General features: G+C 35.2%; 1 protein-coding gene and 1 non-coding gene across 8 annotated transcripts; both read right to left on the bottom strand.

Annotated features, from left to right (window-relative positions):
- Window positions 1-240: 240 nt before the first annotated feature.
- Window positions 241-311, bottom strand: TRNAG-GCC (transfer RNA glycine (anticodon GCC)). Its single transcript has one exon. It is a non-coding gene; the product is annotated as a tRNA-Gly (tRNA).
- A 4,888-nt stretch (window positions 312-5,199) lies between these two features.
- On the bottom strand, window positions 5,200-12,112 carry LOC113734243 (ethylene receptor 2). Of its 7 annotated transcripts, XR_003459248.2 has the most exons (5): window positions 11,439-12,112; window positions 8,608-10,414; window positions 7,258-7,960; window positions 6,398-6,634; window positions 5,200-5,754 (listed from the first exon to the last, which is right to left on the bottom strand). XR_003459248.2 is itself a non-coding variant. In XM_027260668.2 (3 exons), exons 2-3 carry the CDS (start codon window positions 10,351-10,353, stop codon window positions 7,409-7,411), a joined length of 2,298 nt encoding a protein of 765 aa, XP_027116469.1. In that variant the 5' UTR covers window positions 10,354-10,414; window positions 11,439-12,112; the 3' UTR covers window positions 7,046-7,408. The 7 variants fall into 7 exon arrangements, 3 of the variants coding, with proteins under 3 accessions (XP_027116469.1, XP_071940580.1, XP_027116470.1); XR_003459247.2 differs by lacking the exon at window positions 6,398-6,634; XR_003459250.2 differs by lacking the exons at window positions 5,200-5,754; window positions 6,398-6,634 and adding an exon at window positions 6,144-6,397.
- Between the last annotated feature and the right edge of the window lie 6,477 nt (window positions 12,113-18,589).

Genomic DNA, 18,589 nt, shown 5'->3' with positions numbered 1-18,589 from the left:
TTTTGTGAAGGCAACATGGGGACCCATTTCCTGAGCTCTATCCCAAGTTGGACAAGAAAGCATCTACTAACGTGGCCTCTTACTGGGAATGGATACTTGGATTCAGGAGATAAAAAGTCCACAATGTTGCAGCTGTACTGGAAGTTTGGACCACTATATGACAATATTGTGATTTTTTTTTTTTAAAAAAAAAAGAAAAACTTAATTCTGAAAGAAATGAGCTGAAAAAGGAAAAACTCATGCACCAGCCGGGAATCGAACCCGGGTCTGTACCGTGGCAGGGTACTATTCTACCACTAGACCACTGGTGCTCGCGGTTGCAATTTTCCATCACATTTTTTAGTTATTACAACAACACATACATTCCTCCTTTTGTGAAAAAGAAACACACAATTCCTCCGTCAGAAGGCAAATCAATTCCTCCTCTAATATTACTGGTCCACAAAGTTTTAAAACTTAGCTTTTAATATCATAATGGCTAATAAAACTTTCTTTTCCTTAAAATTAGAGACACCTATTTCTTGAACCCAATGTAGCAGGTAAATTTTTAGTGTTTGTTGCCCCCACATCAACCCACCACCATCTCTCGCGCCGATAGAGGTAAGTTTTTTTTTCTCTTCTCCCTCTCCTCCTCTCCTCCGCTCTTCCCCGCCATCTCTCTCCCCCTTCCCCCTGTGCAATCTGGCCTTTTTCATGAAAGAGAAACATACAGTTTCTCCACGGGAAAATAAATCAAATTCCCCAATATCACTCACTAATGTTTTAAGTCCAAACTAAGCAGTTTACAATGGATATATATGGAAAAATGAGGGGTACAATAAGGACCAATATAATAATATTTGCATGAAATAAAAACGTATTGAATCAGTCCCTTTTAGGTAGGGAAACGCTTGGGTAAATCAGGTCTACCCAAATCGGACATTCTTCAAAGGAAATTTTCTATACTCCTTTGGAAAAACCATTCCCTAATGCAGTGCTAATATTTTCTCTGCAAGATTTTATGTATGCCCTAAAGAAAGAGGTCAGTGAACCATTTCTTCTTTATTTGGTAAGTTAGTAGTAAACCATTTCTCATTTCATTAAAAAAAAATTCATTTTCAAAATCTCCATTAATTTCATACACGACCCATTTATCTTTTGTAAGATAGTGAAACAATGTAAGAAAAAAAAAAGGAAATAAATATGAATTCTAGTGTGAACTCAGCTGTTATGGTTACATGGAAATTCTTTTTTGAAGAAACTTCTAAATTATATATATATATATATATATATATATATATATATATATATATATATATAGTCTAACCTTATTTGGTACGGCAAGATGGTCGTATGTCCTCTAGCTCCAAGGTATCGAACTTACTTGTATCCCTAACAAATAAGTTGCCAATTGAAGGTTGGAGTCAAACTCAATCATCATTTTCTTCACATACAACCATTATTACATACAAGTTGCTAATGATTTATTCATTTATTGACCTGGACATCATCTGTCTGTTAATTTTTCTCCAGTTGGAAAAGGTCGTTTTCAACGTAAATCATGCATTAATTGACTAATGCTTAAACCAATGGGTAGCCCGAAGTTGGAGAAGTAGGTATCCATACATATGTATATCTTCTTGCTAACTAGGTGTGAAAATTACAAAAAAGTATGGTGTAGATTGACAAATTTCACCGTGTATGGGAACTATGTTCAATACATGACATCTAAAAAAGTTTGAATCTGTTCAGTTACTGAATTCGATGTAAATGGCCAAAAACTTCACACCAATTAAAAGTGATCTTGGATTGAAGATTATTTGAAAATTTTTATTATGCGTTGTAGTACTTTTTGTAATGTAATATAATCTATGTAAAATTAAAATGTGATTGAAAAGATTTTTAAAAAAAAAGGAACATGTTTAGAGATAGTACGAAAAAAGTACTTAAATATTCCAGTGCAAATGCAGCTGCAGAAAATAATCAGTAAATGAGAATAAATTCAATGCTTGAAAAACTGGGGTACCTCGGTTGAATATGTGGATGGGGGGTTATAAACATCTTGATCATGAAAAATATGCAACAACGTTCAAGGCGGTGGACCATTAAATCATTAATCTTTTTTCTCGTTATGTTTTCCTCTCTTTTGTTATACCTCTTGTATCGTTCTGAAAATTGCATGTCCAAAGGGACAAAAATGGGAACACACAAGCCAAACAATAATCAAAAGAGGGTCCTCTTTTTTTTTCTTTTAATTATTTATTTATTGAAATTTTATTTTATTTTTTCTTGAATATATTCCATCTTCGTCAGGTTGATGAGTGAAGCCCAATGGACAGTGTTGCCTTGCCCCACAACAATCATGGACTAGTATTGTTCTAATACTATACTAATATTATTTTGTGACCTCCAATATCTGAGATGACAGGGCATATCACATTTTTTACTCTTTCTTTCTCCCTTGTTTTAAGGATTTTTTGGCATTAACCTACTTCATCAATCACTTAAAAAGCATGCAATGCATAATTGAAAGTTATAGATACATGCATTTACAATTTTAAACATGATATTAACGTGTCGACAATAAAGTTCAGCCTAGTTGATAAGCATTTGACTTTGTAACCGATTGGCTTACCCACCCATATTTTTTTGTATTCTTGTAGCAGGGGAGGCAAAAAAAACACGATTTGGTGATCGATAGCGTGTTAGAACCAAATGTAACCAAAGAAAGATATTAAGTGCGAAAAGGAAAAGAAAGTGAAAAGGGTCGAATCGATCGAAACTTAAGAATGGATCAAATGTCCTACTTCGTATTAGTCTTGCAATTAGTTGATCAAACTAGAGGTTAATATCTTTTACTGTGGCAGACTCCAACCTTACAAGGAGAAAAGAAAGGCGAGGTTATTTCATAAGTTTAGCTTCAAGTGATGGGCCGTAGGAGGTTACATTCGCTGAGGACCGAATTTGGATTGGGCTTTATCATCTGAATTCTGGATCATGCACTTCAGTCCATTCCATCTTTTTTTCCGTGCTTGGAACATAACACTGATAATGGAGATCTGAGCACGGAATATGTCGCACAACGTTTCAGTCTCCTGAACTGCTGCCATAGGCCCAACCCAACTCACCCATTGCACCTTAAAGACATTACTGGCCCGAAAGAGAAAAGAAAAATAAATTCCCGACGTTTTTTTTTCCTTTTTCTGTCTAATGAGTGAGATGTACTTTAGGCATTAAATTATTAGAAATGTAAGTTTAGTATGTAATAGGTTAAATTCTATCAGGTGCTAAATTTTTAAAAAGGTAAGTTTAGTATGTGTATATATAAGATAGATTAGGTCGAATTTAGATATATTAACGAGTGTTCAATGAGCACCTGAAGAAAAATATTTTTTTTCATAAATCTTTGTTTAGTTTTTCTTTTGGTAAAATATAGATCTAGCATAGAGTAATTAGTCAACTTGTTCAATACAACATTTCTAGGGGAGCATATCTCCTGAAATTTTTCCAACAAAACAGAATTAAGCTGTGCTCCAAATGAAAGATGTGCGACTATAATATTATAAACTGATAGACTTAAAATTGAACCTATGATGCTTCCTATTAGATCTGCAATTCATAGGAAAAAAAAAAAAAGAAACCGAGTTCTAGGAACATTACTCATGAATAGCCTGTTTGATAAATGAATGAAAGCCAAAACCACTCTCTCTACTATTAATTTCACAAACAGATAAAAGTATCCTTGTCCATAAATTTCACTCCCATTTGCAATAGGGAGATAATGGGCAAAGTCCGAAGATGCCCAATTGGGAGTGGATGAGATTTATGGGAAAACGTACTTTAATCTGTTGGAGCGAGTGAGTGGCACTGGTGGAGGGGGAGGGCTGAGTTAGGTGGTAAGGCGAGAGTGATTGTAAGTAGATGATTTTGAGTTCAGTGTCATCTATTTATTAAAAAACGGGTGGCAGTAGAAGAGCCAATAACAATATTTAGAGTTCTAAAAATAATAATACTATCGTTAATTTTTTATTTTATTTAATTATCTCAAAAGACACTCTAAAATTTATATTAAAAAAAAGTTCGCGGTTACCTGACTAATATCCCTATTAGGACAATTTATTTATCTGCTTTTCTTGCAAAGTAATCCATATAATTCTTGATAAACGAGCATTTATATGTAGATAGATGTAGGAGGATCCGTTCGGAAAGAAAGAAACCCCTTTGATATCTCTTCATCTACAAAAAAAAAAAAATTTTTTTAATCTAGTCGAGCCTCTTGGTCTGTCATTATTCCTCGAGAAGTGGCCACGAATCGTGTGAATTAAATACATGGTGAAGATTAATCACACAAAAAATCAGACAGTGTGAGAGAGAAAATGGTTGAAAAATTTCGAGCAAATAAAAACGAAACACCGGACACCTGAATATTAATTAAACAAAGGTAGCGGAATCTCGTTAGGACTTTACCAGAACCTACCATTCTTCTTAATCTTAATAATATATTATTAAACAATCGAACCAAATTAGCGCTTACACGATCCAGTCATTGCTATTTTATCAAGTAATGCCGAGGATCTAGCTAGGCTTCAGTAATAATTATGCAAGTCAAAATAGGTTAACCAATTAGTACTGGTATAATTAAAGCCATATGGGGGCACTAATATCCAAAAGGTAGTTTACTTAACTAAGCAAATTCTTGCTTGTTTTGTCTGCTCAAAGCGCATTGAGTTCAGAAACCAAACTACTCTGTTTAAAGCAACCTCTGATTAATAAATTCAGGTAGTCTTTTGGATACCTAAAAGTTCTTTAATATATCTTATAGATTTAGATCATTAAACTTTTACTGCAAACCGTTCCTCACTAGTTGACCTGTCACTAATTATCACACCACATATTTCTTGGATTTCATTTTTAAATATAAACAATAATTAGAACCCCCCCCCCCCCCCCCCCCCCCCCCCAAAAAAAAATCTAAGGAGGGCAAGTCTTGCCGTTTTCATAGTGGAGTAGAGAAAAAAAAAACTGTGATGTGTTTGGATTGCAATTTTTTTGTGGACACATTTTTCCTCGTATATATCAAATCGCAATTTTTCTACAAAAAAATTCAGAAAAATACAATCCAAACAAAGCAATTATATTTTTCTTGTCGAAAGCTAACTTGTCAAGTTGAATAATAATGAGAATTTGAGGCGGGATAGGATTCAAAGTATGCAGGCCCTCTAGTCTTCTCAAGTTGCTTTTGTTTATGAATTGGAGAAATTTCTGAGATTCCTTTCATGCAATTCCATGCCGTGAAAAGACTGCAATAGTTTATCTACTAGCTTTAAAAAAATCAACATACAGACCCCTTGGCACAAAACTTTCACCTGTACAAGTAAGTGGATTTTCTTGGTCCTCTTGCCAGATAACAAATCATTACCTTATAGTCATCCCTTTAATTAAAATCCAAGTCATTTTCTTTGAGGTCAAGTCTTAATCGAATCCTTGAATAGTTTTGGAACGATCTCCTCATTGCTTGCATCACCCAATACACGGTTATTTATCTGCTAAACAACTGGTTTCTGCAAGAAATCCTGTCCTTTGAACACCTTCTTGCTAATCTAAGTATTTTGACAAGAAAGCAGGCGTGATCTCCCATGCTCTCAAAACTTTGACCATCTAGTGGTGAAGAATAAAGGGTTGCAGGGTTGGATACAGCAGCATAGGATCAAATTTCATATGTGATCAGCCAAGCCAGCTTGACATCCCCGTGGGATTAGCTGAAAAGGACAGACACTGATAGAAAAAGGAATTAAAGGAAATTAAGATACATCAACCACCTAGGTTGCTGCTTTCTAACCCATGATTCCAAATAAGCCACCACCTAATACCCCTGATGGACACTGGGGGTATATGAATTGATTGACACGGACACAATGCTAGAAAATGAGGCCAAGAAAAAGGAAAAAAAAAAAAATTTTTTGTGGAGTCAAATAGTCACCAACATTCCAAACGCATCAAGTCACTGTTCTGCAGGTATAATGAACCAAGAATGAGATTTGACCTAGTCCGTGAGACTATCAAGATAATTTAATGGAATGACCAAAATATCTTAAGAGGGAACATTCAAGGGTTTTGATTTGTGTGGGGGATGAGGGATGGGGACCATGTGCACGACCAAAAAAGATAGAAATTGTCCATGTACGTAGCCATATTCATGCATGGTTATATTATACATTGTGTCAAAAGTTGACAGTAGTAATTATAAGAGGAGATATTTTTGAACCACAATTCTTCAAAATCGTGCCACACTTTCAATAAGAGCAACACAAAAAGGAGGAGGATATACATATTGTGTCCCGAGATGGAAAACACATGCAAGGCACGTGCAGTAGATGAAGCAATAACATGATGGGTTCCTGCTGGATAAGATGCATACCTGAGGGAGTATGGAGAAAGATATGGGTATGGTATCAGACAATATCAACAACAAGATAAGACGTGAAGATCAGCCGTGTGGAGGGAGCAAGTTATCCAAGAAAATGTGCAGAGACTATCCCAGAATCCCAAAATGCAATACGTTGTAGTGAATTATTGCATAGCAAGAATAAGATAATAAAGGGTCTGCAGTGATGGTGTGATATACTGGTTCGACACTGTGGGAGCATGATGAGAGCTAGAATAAAACAGATAACCAACAGATGCTCAAGTTGCAATCGCAGCAGTTGAAAAAATGTAATGCCTGAATACCATGACTAGACTTGAGATTTACTTTAACAAATGTTTGGTGCTAAGTATGCCTATTTTTAGGTTCAACTTGCAGGCAAAATTCAACATTTCGTACAAAGCATTAACAACTACTTTAGCAAAAAGTCTAGCCTAGCTTAAAGTAAGCTATCACAGCTACCAATTGGTTGGACCAACGGAGGCAGCCTAATGAACTGAGTTCATGACTCTGATCAACACAAACAGTGTTGTGAAATGTATTGAATTTATTGTGATCAAGAATAATATAAAGATCCACAATTAAAGGAAGATTCAAATTAAAGGAAGATTCAAAGTTAGGTTCTAAATAGGTAGATATGTGTAGGTACAAAATGTAGTGTTCTGCTCATCCATTACTTCCTTAGGCCTGAATATTAGTGACAAAATCTTTTTTAGCAAAAATTAAATCTCTACAATCTGAAAGTCTACTTATATCTCATGGCTTTCACTGGGTTAAATACAATCAGCCAACTAACATCAACTAAGTAGGCTACCAATAAGTATGAAAGAAAAATGAAGATGAATTTTCTGTACCATAATTATATTGCATGTTGTGTATAACATCTCTGTACCCTTGATTTTTGCTATAGAAGCAAATTTGTTTGCTTACTTCGACCAAATTCCACAGCAATACACTCATAACAGGAGTGGCTGCATCACAGGCTGTAGAAGTGCAATACCGGTACTATGGAACTCTGCTTGCTTGTAGCAAGACCCGTCGAAGTTCGTCTGCAATTCCTTGCAAGAGAACTGGTTTTCGGATAACTCCATTCATCCCAACCTGAAAGCATTTCTCCCACCTATCTTCATCATCACTTGCTGTTAGGGCAATGATCAATGGCCAGTTGCGGCTGCAGAACTTTCTAATTTTCATGGTCACTTCAAATCCATTCATGTCAGGCATGTGAAGATCCACAAGAACAATTTGGATTGCAGATACAGCAGGCCCAAGAGCACTAAGACATTCATATCCTGAAGATACTGCAGAAACATTGCATCCTAGTTTCTCAAGCAACCTTCGAGTAACTGCCCTATTCATATCATCGTCATCAGCTAAAAGTACTCTGAGGCCCCTGAAGGAGTTGGAATAACGATGATCTGAAGACTGCCCTTGTTCAGATATGCTGACTACAGTCGATGTCTGTTTCTGAAACCGAAGAATAAGTGCCAAACTATGCTTGAAACCTTCCGAATTGGGGACTACCCATATATCTCCTTGCATTAGCTGCCACCATAACTATCCAAAAGTCATTTAATGAAGTGAATCTAAGGAATAATTACGACAAACGATGAGCAGCTAAAAGCAGACTGCTTTCTATAGGTATAATGTTCCCTCTACATCAGCTTTAGGAATCAACTAAATTGAATTTAAAAGCCAAACAAGATAAGAAATCAGTAAATGCCAAACGCAAAAGAAACTTCCATAATCTACTAAAAATAGGCATAGTTATCAGGCTAGCTACTCACTAGGAGGTGCATGAAGCCGTTATGGAAAGGTGAAAAACATATCCTTAAAAGAAGATTAGCTTAAGACACATCTCTACCCACAGACCACACCCTCCCCAACACCCCCCCCCCCCCCAAAAAAAAAAAAAGAATGAAGAAAGAAAAGAGAAAACCACAAATAATTTCACTAAAGAAAAGTTGCTTCTCAGCAATATTGTGTCTGTGAACTAGGAGCTTGCACTGATATCTATTTTAAATAGAATTTCTTAAAAGCAGAAACCAATTCAGAAACTGGTAGCATTTGTGGAAGGTTGATGAAGATGAATATATAGCAATTTGAGAGAGAAAAGCTAAGAATAACTTGTGAGGATCTTATGACCAATTACAACCAGAACGCTCCTCATATACTGCCATTGCCCACTAATGCTGAAAACATACCTGAACTAGCTTTCTGCATACACTGAAACTCAAGCCTTCCTCAGGTATACCACTGTTGTATCTCTGACGGCCCGGTGATACCGTTGAAGGCATGCTCTCAAAATCTGAATCATCTTTGCATATCCCAACATCAAATTTAATGTAAGTATACCCATCAGATGAGCTTGATCTCCAAGGTCCCCATCCTTGATTTCTTGCCTGACTCCCACTAGCTGAGAGAACTCGAAAGACCAGACAACCTCCTCCATTGCTGCTGTTTAAAAGACTCCCAACCATGTGGAAGATTACCTGAAAAACCCTTCTCTCATCCCCCATCACATGATTAGGCAAGGATTTATCAACTTCCATGGCAAAATTGAAACCTTTGTACATGCATAGGCATTTGGCTAGACAAGCAGCTACTTTTATCATTGCATGAAGTGAAAAAGACTTTGTCTCAAGTGGGAATCTCCCATTGTCTTTTGTTGAAGTATCCATCACATCATTTATCAAGGTTGAAAGCACATTGCTCGTCTTGACCATAGCATCAACCAAAAGTTGTTGCTCAGAACTGAGGTTCTCTTCTTGCATCATGGAGAGTAAGCCTAAAATTGAGTGCATTGGTCTTCTCAGTCCACTGCTCATTACCATCTGAAATGCATTCCTTGTTTGGCTTGCCAACAAAGCATCCTGTTTTGCTTGTTGCAATGCTCGGTTTTGCTCCTCCAACTTTTCTCTCATGTGCTGAGACTCTTCAAGCACTGCAGCATGGGAAATAGCCACCGCAACCTGATCAGCAACCACCTTTACTATCTCGAGTTCCTGAATGGACCAAGATCTGCCCTGACTGCCAGGAAGAACTAAAACCAGAATTGCATAACATGCAGGAACCATCTCCGGAGTGCCACCCTTAAAATTGGAAACTCTAAGCATTGGCATCCTGATTGCAGCAACAGCTCCTGGTTCACCATTCCCTCCGCTGCTTGCAACAGCAAGCGGTGAGTCAGACTCAAGAATCTTCACACCATCACTTCCTTTAATCTCTCTTACATCAGGGTCACTGGTTGGAATACATAACTCATTCATGTCTGAAGAATTCCTCCTTATCGACTCATGAATCAGATTCATTTCTGTTTTATTATCATTAGGCATCCAGATAGCACAATTTTCTAAATCCAGTGTCTTAGAAAGCTCAACTAAAGTTGTGTCTAATATTGTATGCCGATCAAGTGATTTGCGAATCTCTTGGGTGAGCATCCGAACATGCAGGCCAGCTTCTTTCTGCTTCTTTATCATTCCTACTTGCCGACCAAGATCCCAGGTCTTTCTCCTCAACAAGATTTCTCTGACTTTGATTTTGAGCAGAAAGGGAATAATTGAGATTAGAGTTATAGCAGTAGCTACTGAGACCAGAGCTGTGAGCGTTTTAAAGATGGTGAGTGCAAGCATAAGTTGGAAAGGGTGTGGGCCATAAGTCCATCCATTGAGCAAATGAGTCATCCCACACAGGACGATGAAGGCAACAAATTCAAGAAGCACCAACTTAAATGGGACATTAGTGCAGCTAACAAAGTACAGGATCTCAATTGGAATAGAAAAGTAGGCCACTGCAATTAAAAAATCACTGACTTTCTGAATATCCAAAATGTTCTCAGTACTCCAAAATCCCCCCTCGTCACAGTTACAATTGGAAAATCCATTATCAGCAGCTGAGAGAGATATCAGAAGTGATGAGATCAACAGCCCAGATGCTAATCTCCTAAACATTTCATCCAATCAATTTATTCATCAATCCATCAAAGGTATACACGTGTTCACACTGGTGTTTCTGAATTTATAAACAGAAAATTAATTAGTTCAGTTAAAGACATACAAAATCAACCTTCTTACATCCATTTCTAATTCATAAAATTTCTCAAGAAAATAAAAATCTACAAAAGTACTGTAGAAGCCACTTGCCGATAAATTATTGGAAACACATCACTGTTAGCTTTAGCAACCAAATTAAAAAAATGGCAAAAGAAAGCAAGAAGAACGTAGGTGCATGCACCTCAATATTTCTATACCAAAATTTGTATAATCAAGGTCATTGCAAAAATTTAGCTGAGCCAAACAGATCAAGAAGTAACCAAATCCTCTTATTAATTCTAATTGTATCTTCAATAGAATTCTTTAACTGAGGATTCTCAAATATATGTGAATCTGAGCTTTAAAACAATTCAAGGATATCATCCTCTATCACTAAAGGAAAGAAAATATACCATAAAACAACTAATACAGTAGCCAAAAACACCAAGAACAAGAAGCCACAGTAAAATTACTAAATGGGGCACATAACCATCTAGAAAGCCAACTAATAGGTAAAGAGTGAATTTATATTGCAACAACAGACAAAACCTATTAACAAGAAACTGAAAGAAATCAATCAAGGCCCATGTACATCTCTTTCAAGAAATTAAAAAAGAATATGAAAAAACTAAAAGAATGAAGTAGAAAATGCAGGCAAATTATTAACTGGTGATATGAAAACTAGAAGAAGAATATAACAGAAACTAATTTAAACGAATATGAGCTTCACCCTGAAACTTCTTTTTTTTTTAAATAAAAACAAAAAATCCATTAACAAGACGTTATCAAAACAAATCTTGGCCCAGAAAAACATCTCTTTTAAGCAATCCAGAAATGCAGCCACAATTTGACCCTTAAAAATTTGAACTTCTGTGATAAAAATTAAAGCCAGTAAATAAGTAAACGTAGAAAAACAAATCCACAAGGGAATGAACCAATATAAGCATTGACCTATAGAAAATAAAATTCCCAGAAAGAAATGCAGGCAGAGTTGGAAAATTTACCTTTATCTGAACATCTCACATGTTTTCTTGAGAATAATACCCATGACAATCCAAGCCAAAATAACTATCAGATCTTATCTCTTAATCACATGCAAAAGCATATGAACTCAGATAAAGCTCCAAATGTTTTGGCAGTTCAACTTTTTTCCAGAAACTGCAACTGAACTGAAAAATTTTCAGCCTGCATTGGTTTCATCACCGCTATTCAAAGAAAACAGCCGAAACCCATTAAACCCAATGATCCACAGATGAAAAGACCGCAAGAAAAAAAACCCGGTTTTGTTTCAAAGTTTTTCCCTTTTTCAGACCCTCCAAATGGCCTCACACCTCCACTGTGTGTAACGGCTGATTCATTGCTAGTTTCCCGAGGGACAAAACCGGGTTTTCCTTCCACCTTTTTTCCCACTCAGAATTCTTTCATGCTCCACCAGACACGAATAACACACAGACTCGCCCTTCAACAGAGAAATTTCTCGGCGAAGCTGAGGGCCCTCATTGCGTTTTTTTTTTTTTTGTATGTGAACTGTGTGTTTTCAGCTCAAGTTTCAAAAACAGAAGTTTCTTTCTGTTTTGTGCAAGCGGAGAAAATGGTTTGTTTGCGCCGCTTGTTTGGTAAGAAGGAAATCTAGTGAGGTGGGGATTTTTGGGGAGAGTTGTGGGATTTTAAGCAAAGAAAACGAAGGAAGAGGGGGGATAATGGGACCCAGACTGCAGTACATGAAGAGAACCTAGACGCACTTTTGCTTCCAAACGTCTGCTTCATACTCCCAATAAAGTAGTACAAGTAGTATTACTATTATTAAGGATTTCATAACTGTTTTATTTAATTTTTGTATTGATTTCTCTGTGGAGCTGTAGAGTACCTTATTTACTCGTTTTCTCACTATTCATTCATTGTACGTTTCCTCTTGAAGGGAAAATTGTGTGTACCCCCTCCACCTTTCGCAGAATGAGGCAGTTAGGTCCTAGTATTTTGAGAAACTGCGCAAATTGGTTCATGGAGTTTTTCATTGAAGGGGATGGTTTCGGCTTTTGAAGTTCTAGAAAGCTTAAAATGGATTTGCGCCTTTTACTTCCACTAGTTATATCTAAAATAGAATAAGGGAACTAGATCTACTAGTTTGCAAGTTTAACGACCTTGCAAAAGAAGGAAACTTGTGATTTATATCAGCCCTAAAACTCAAATAATCCTTATTATGTTATATGAGGATTTGTTTTTCTTTCTAATTTTCCTCCCAATTTAATGACCTTGCAAAAGAAGGAAACTTTTGATTTATATCATCCCTAAAACTGAAATAATCATTAATTATGTTATATGAGGATTTGTTTTTGTTTCTAATTTTCCTCCCGTCAATGTTTGTCTAAATATTTACGTGGAGTTCTACGCAATATTAATGATTTTAATACATTGGTGAAGATAATCTTATTTTGTTTGCTTTCATGTCTATTTAAAAAAACAACAAATTTTTGTGACCTAATTTTTTCATCTTATAACATTTAAAATAAAACCACGATTGGTTTTCATTTGTGAGATAAGGTACCATAAACAAATAGGTGACATAGACAAAGCACTTTTTTTTTTTTTTAGACAAAGCACTTAAATGTGAATTGAAGCAAAATAAGATTTTTGTTGTGAGTGGAAAGTGTTGACTTTCTAATAGCACATCATATATATAAACTAACCTTATTACACATGTTATATATTGTTGAGAAGGAAGGATGACACTTTTATGCCTATTTAATCTCTATTTGTCAAAGTAACCTATCATTATCGTTATTCTTATATCTCCATTCTTATTAATTCAAGTGAGTAGCGAGCAATACTTATTTGTTGCCCTAATAAATTATAAGGATATTATTCACTATCTTGCTACTTTTTTCTTATTTAAACTTTTTGTTACATTTTTTGATATCTTTCTCGATCCCATAGTTGGAATTAGTGTGATTCCTATTTTTCCATGCACTTAATGTTTTTACGAATTTAACAATCTAGCAAGTATGATTGAGCAAATTTCTTCATAATTTGGTTAATCAGTTGAGCAAATTGTTTATTGTATTCTTAATTAAATTAGATGCCCATTTGGCCTTATGAATTAGCATATAAATGAGTTATTCCATATAATTATAATATATGTTTCATCAATTCTTGACTTACTGGTTAATTACAACATAATATTCCAAGAAACTTTGAGGATATTCTATTTGTAAAACAGATTAGGTATGTTATAAACCATACTAGAAGCATTGGCATAACTAGACCTTGTGACTTGGGGAGAGAGATATATGAAGATGTATACTTAAGGGGCATTCTTATATTCTTAAAAAAAAAAAAAAACTGGAGGATGAAGCATAATATTTGCAGGGGTATATGTGAAATTTTTTAATATATTAAAATGATATAAAAGGATTTTTAAAATCTTGAGGTAGCAAAATCAAATGCTACAAGGATATATATAAAGCATTTACAAATTTTTAAACATCGTAATCATTGACAAGTCATTCACAAGATTATATTTTAATCTACTTTAATATCTTTATGGGTTGAACTTATTGCCTACGGTTCAATAATTACTTATTACTTGCTGTTCAAAAATTATATGCATTACGTATAAGATGACCACATCCACCTAAAAATTTTCTTTGCCTTGATGCAAGTAATTCTGTTTCCATAATTTTTTTCTACGTATCACCTCCGTTTATTAAAAGCGGATAAATTCCAAGCAACTTTTGTAACAATCTGCAAAAGATTGGGAGCGTTGGAGCAATTAACCATTCTTGAAGGTTATCTAAGTGGATTTATAACCAGCCACGTGGTCAGGTCGAAGAAAACACTACGCTCATGGGTAAGCGCGTAGCGATATCGCACGTGTATCATATGAGGGAGATTGGTAACCCGCCACCGGCTACGGACTAAAGAGCGTGCGAATTTCCTCCGCCTAAATGATTCATTTTTTGTTGATGTTTTACAACCTGGTCAATTTGTTCCCTCCTTTAATTGATTTATATTTTAGAAAATGGCGATCCTACACATTTCTTCAATGTGATTTAACAAATTTCATTCTAAACTGTTCCTTTGAAAGTCACAAATAAAATGAGATAAATTTGGCGATGTTTCTTTTCTTTATTATGCTAAAATCATAATAATGCGTTTATTCTAAGTCAAGATCGAAAGCTCTTCTGATTTTTCTCTGATTTGACAATGCATTATACCATTTTTTTTATTCAATCGATTATACTGCACTGCAATTGCACTATATTCCATCTAACAAATAAAAAGATCTAAAAGTTCATATCATGGTTTTTGTAGAAAGCTTTTATGCTTTTTACAAAACTTTAGACTAGGGTGTGGTGCAAAAGAAAATTTCTAACCGCCCTTTTGATTTTTAGGAAAGCGAGGACCTCCCTTCAATAATAAAAACGTCCCCTTCATGTGTGCTCGCTCCATACGCCGTGGTTATTGAAATGTGCATAAGGATAAGTTAACCCTTGATTTTAACTTTCTCTTTATTTCAACTCTTGTTAATTATTTTCTTTCTTTTTTTTTTTGTGGGTCTTTGTGATGTTTCCTGTTTTTATTTTTCCTAAAAATCCATGCATTTTATTCTCTTGTGACACATTATAGAATTTGACTTGAATCATCGTTGATTATTATCTTGAAAATGCACGGCCAAATGCGAGACATTTTCTCTAATAGTAATTATCACGGCCAAAATACAATTCAAAAGTGAAATGAACTTAGAAAAAGCTTCTCTCTAACTAACTAAATAGAACAATTGATTTCTTATGGTTATTCTAGCACCACTTTTTTGTAAAACGAATAATATTTATTATTTAGAAGGAGCCGGCCTAGGTAAGTTAGCTTTGGGTCATGTTTGATAACCTAGTTTAACCCTTAAATTTAATGGATTCAGATCTTAATATATTCATATAGTTTGACAACAAAAAATTGAACATCTAAATTAATTAAATGGCACTGAATTTTCTAGACAAAACTTGCTCTCGAAATTAAGTGATAAGCTAGGTACTTATCACTGAATGTGATATGCACTCAAATGTATTAGATTTAATACTTAACAATTCAACAACTTAATTGATTCAAATTTCAATTTTATCAAACGCACCCCTATACTTGTTCCATTAACCTACGGAAAGCCATAACTTAAATTTATGGGGTTTTAGTCTAATCTCACTCTATATTTAAGATTAAATGCAATGGCTAATAACAAATTTTGGTATAGATAAAATGCTAGTAATTACTGTCTTACTCTCACTAAAAGGCATTTTAGGAAACATACGGAGATACTTGTGAGATGTCAATTAACAACGTTTAAAAAGCCAACCGTGGGAAAGCTTTCCGATTTGCTCTAACAAATTAGGACGGTGGTTTCATTTATTTAATTATTAAATGAAGAAGGAAGGCCTTTAGTTTTCAAATAAATGAGAGAGGAGGTTGGTATAATTTACCCTAATTAACCATTTTAACCTTGAACCGTTATTCTAGGAAAGAGTAGCAAACAAAATTCTTCCACTCTTGATACCTTCAAGGTTAGACAAGGGCACGGATCAAAGAAAGGAAGTAGAAGGAAATATAGCATGTGGTCCAAGCTGGATAGATGGACTAAGGGGAAATTTACCTAAATTAGTTCGGTCCTTTCCATGAAAAGAAAAGAGTTCAACAGGCTTGCTTGGGTCCCGAAAACCTCCCATCTATTTTCTCGTTTCCATTAGAGAACAGAACAAGGAGAAAAGATCTTGAACCGTTACCATCATATTCATATGGGGTCATTTGATGGAAGGAATAGCGGTCTTACGATTAATTTAGATAATAATTTGTTATGCGGGCTACACATGCATTGATTGAATTAATTGCTATTATAACTGTTAACACCGTAATGAGATGGTAAGTAGGAGTACAAGATGAACCAAATTACTCGACAGTCAAACTGAACTCGAATTGGTAAGAGGTTTATCAACTAGTCAAACTTGAATACTATTTTATGTTTCATAAAACATTCAAGTTCAATAAATAAAAAAAAAAACTTATTCAAAATCGATTCGACAAATAAACAAGTTAAGTTTGAATAAAATTTTAAATTCGTTAAAATAATAAAACACACTTGAACACCAAAATGTTGGTTTGATTAGACTTGTCTATACCCCTAATGGTAAAGGGGGATCATCAATAGTAGCAGTAAATGTTCATTTGGCAAAGCTCCTCGCTAAGCCAGTTAATTTCCAAGAAGAATTGAGGGAAAAGGATTGGCAAGTGTGGTTTCCCAAAAAAGAAAGAAAGGTTGTGGGTACAAATAGACCCGTGTACGCAAATGCTGATTTGTGACAAAAATCTAGCAAAGTACAACTAAAATTGAAATAATAATATTGCATCAGGCTGAGAAGTTAATCGTTCAATAACACTAGATCTTCCAACTACTGAAAATAGTAGTGAGGCCATTCAGCAATTCCTCAAAAGGTCAGGACAAGATATAACATTATCTACTGATTGTCGGGCTGTCCCAGAATTGATATATAATTGTTCTAAAAATACAGACCGAAATAGATTCGGTCCAAGGTCCTATATCTAAAACATACTACATTATTGGGAGTATGCATTCGTATTACTATGTAATTGTCTTCCCAATTAATTACTCCACAGCATAATGTCAATTAGGACATTATTGCCTTTGACTGGGGGTTTCCAGAAAATAATAAAGGGAAAAAGTCATTTCCATATTCTTAATTTCTTTGCTGCGGCAACCGCTAGGAACAATTTATTTGCAGCAGACGACAAAGAAATGCATAATCCCCCCATATTTTTATGTATTTATGGTTGGAACCTAGTTAATCTTTCCCTAATATTTTGTATTTTAAAAAAAAAAAAACCAAAACTACTGCAACTGGTTTAGCAAAAGTAATTTAGTAGAAAAGGCTCCACCAGGGAGTAATTACAATTACTTGGGTAAGTGAATGGAAATGTAAAGCATATTCTTTTCACAGTACATGCACATAGTTGCATAAAGGTCTCGTTGGCTTAGACAAGACCTTATGATTGGACACTGACTTTTAGGTCAATTGTGTAGGTTGCGGTTTACCATTCCATGCTGAAGTTTCTGATAACTAAGATGATTAGAGGGGGGGGGGGACAGAAGAAATTGGCATTTGACTTGAGATATTGTTGAGTTTATTGTGAAAATAGTTTTACTATTTTTTCGATTGCTGTTTTCTGAAGTTTTGTAGAAAAATACATCATAACGATTTGACGTACGTGAAGCAAAAAGATAGCGGTTTGACATGCATAAGATAAGATAAAATGAAAATTAAAAAATGTGCAGACGAAAAACGTGAAATTTTTTTTGTAGCTAAATAATCTTCAATCCGAATGAAGCTAATTTTTGCATCTATTGCAACACAGCACTAGTATTTCAGTTGGTATATAATCTTAACCGGATCAAAACAATTTTTCTACAGACAGCTGTACGTCATGTTGAGAGGCAGGCAGCGGCAAGGACAGATAACATGAATGGAAGGGTCTAAATCTCTCATTTTTCTGTTGGCAAAAACAATAATAGTACGTTTGATCGGGTGGAGTAGCAAATACAAGGTATTGCCTTTAGTACGTATTACGTTTTTTAGGCTTACAAAGGAAGGAAATTAATTGTACAAGTAACGTGATCCAGCCACATTGAACAACCTCCAGCTATCTCTGTCACGTATCATCAAAAATCTACATCGAATTTTTCAGGAAAAGGTTTGGAGTTATTGAACCCGGCAATAAATGCATTGCATATGTTTCCAAATATCAACCGTTATGCTGCGTTGCTTCTGCTGCAATTGCTTAATCTGCACAAAAAAGAGTGAATGATGCATTTGTGTCAAATTCATGAACCTTCTCCACCTACAAATTAGCCTGGTCCCTGGACACATCCATGATACAACTACTCCTCCCACAAAATTTAATAGAGAATTTGCCGTCAAGGGCTAGGGGATGGTAGCCTCCTATTCACTAGAAATACTTTCACAGGGTTTGAAAGATGTGATAGCACCTTTCGTGATATATACGAAGCTTTTATAGTCCAAAGTGCATACTGTTTTATGAGCTTTGAAAGGCTTTAAGGCCCTCAAGTCAATTTTGTGTTAGAATGCAAAAAATTGGG

The sequence above is a fragment of the Coffea arabica genome, chromosome 3e (genome assembly GCF_036785885.1).
Source record: "Coffea arabica cultivar ET-39 chromosome 3e, Coffea Arabica ET-39 HiFi, whole genome shotgun sequence".
NCBI classification, from domain to species: domain Eukaryota; kingdom Viridiplantae; phylum Streptophyta; class Magnoliopsida; order Gentianales; family Rubiaceae; genus Coffea; species Coffea arabica.
Note: the sequence above shows the minus strand (reverse complement) of the source record. Positions and strands in the feature narration are given on the sequence as shown.

Coding starts and splice junctions, on each gene's coding strand:
- LOC113734243 (XM_027260668.2), bottom strand. CDS start 10,353: ATGTTTAGGAGATTAGCATCTGGGCTGTTGATCTCATCACTTCTGATA. Junction 7,961..8,607: donor TATGCAGAAAGCTAGTTCAG/GTATGTTTTCAG, acceptor ACTTTTGGATAG/TTATGGTGGCAGCTAATGCA.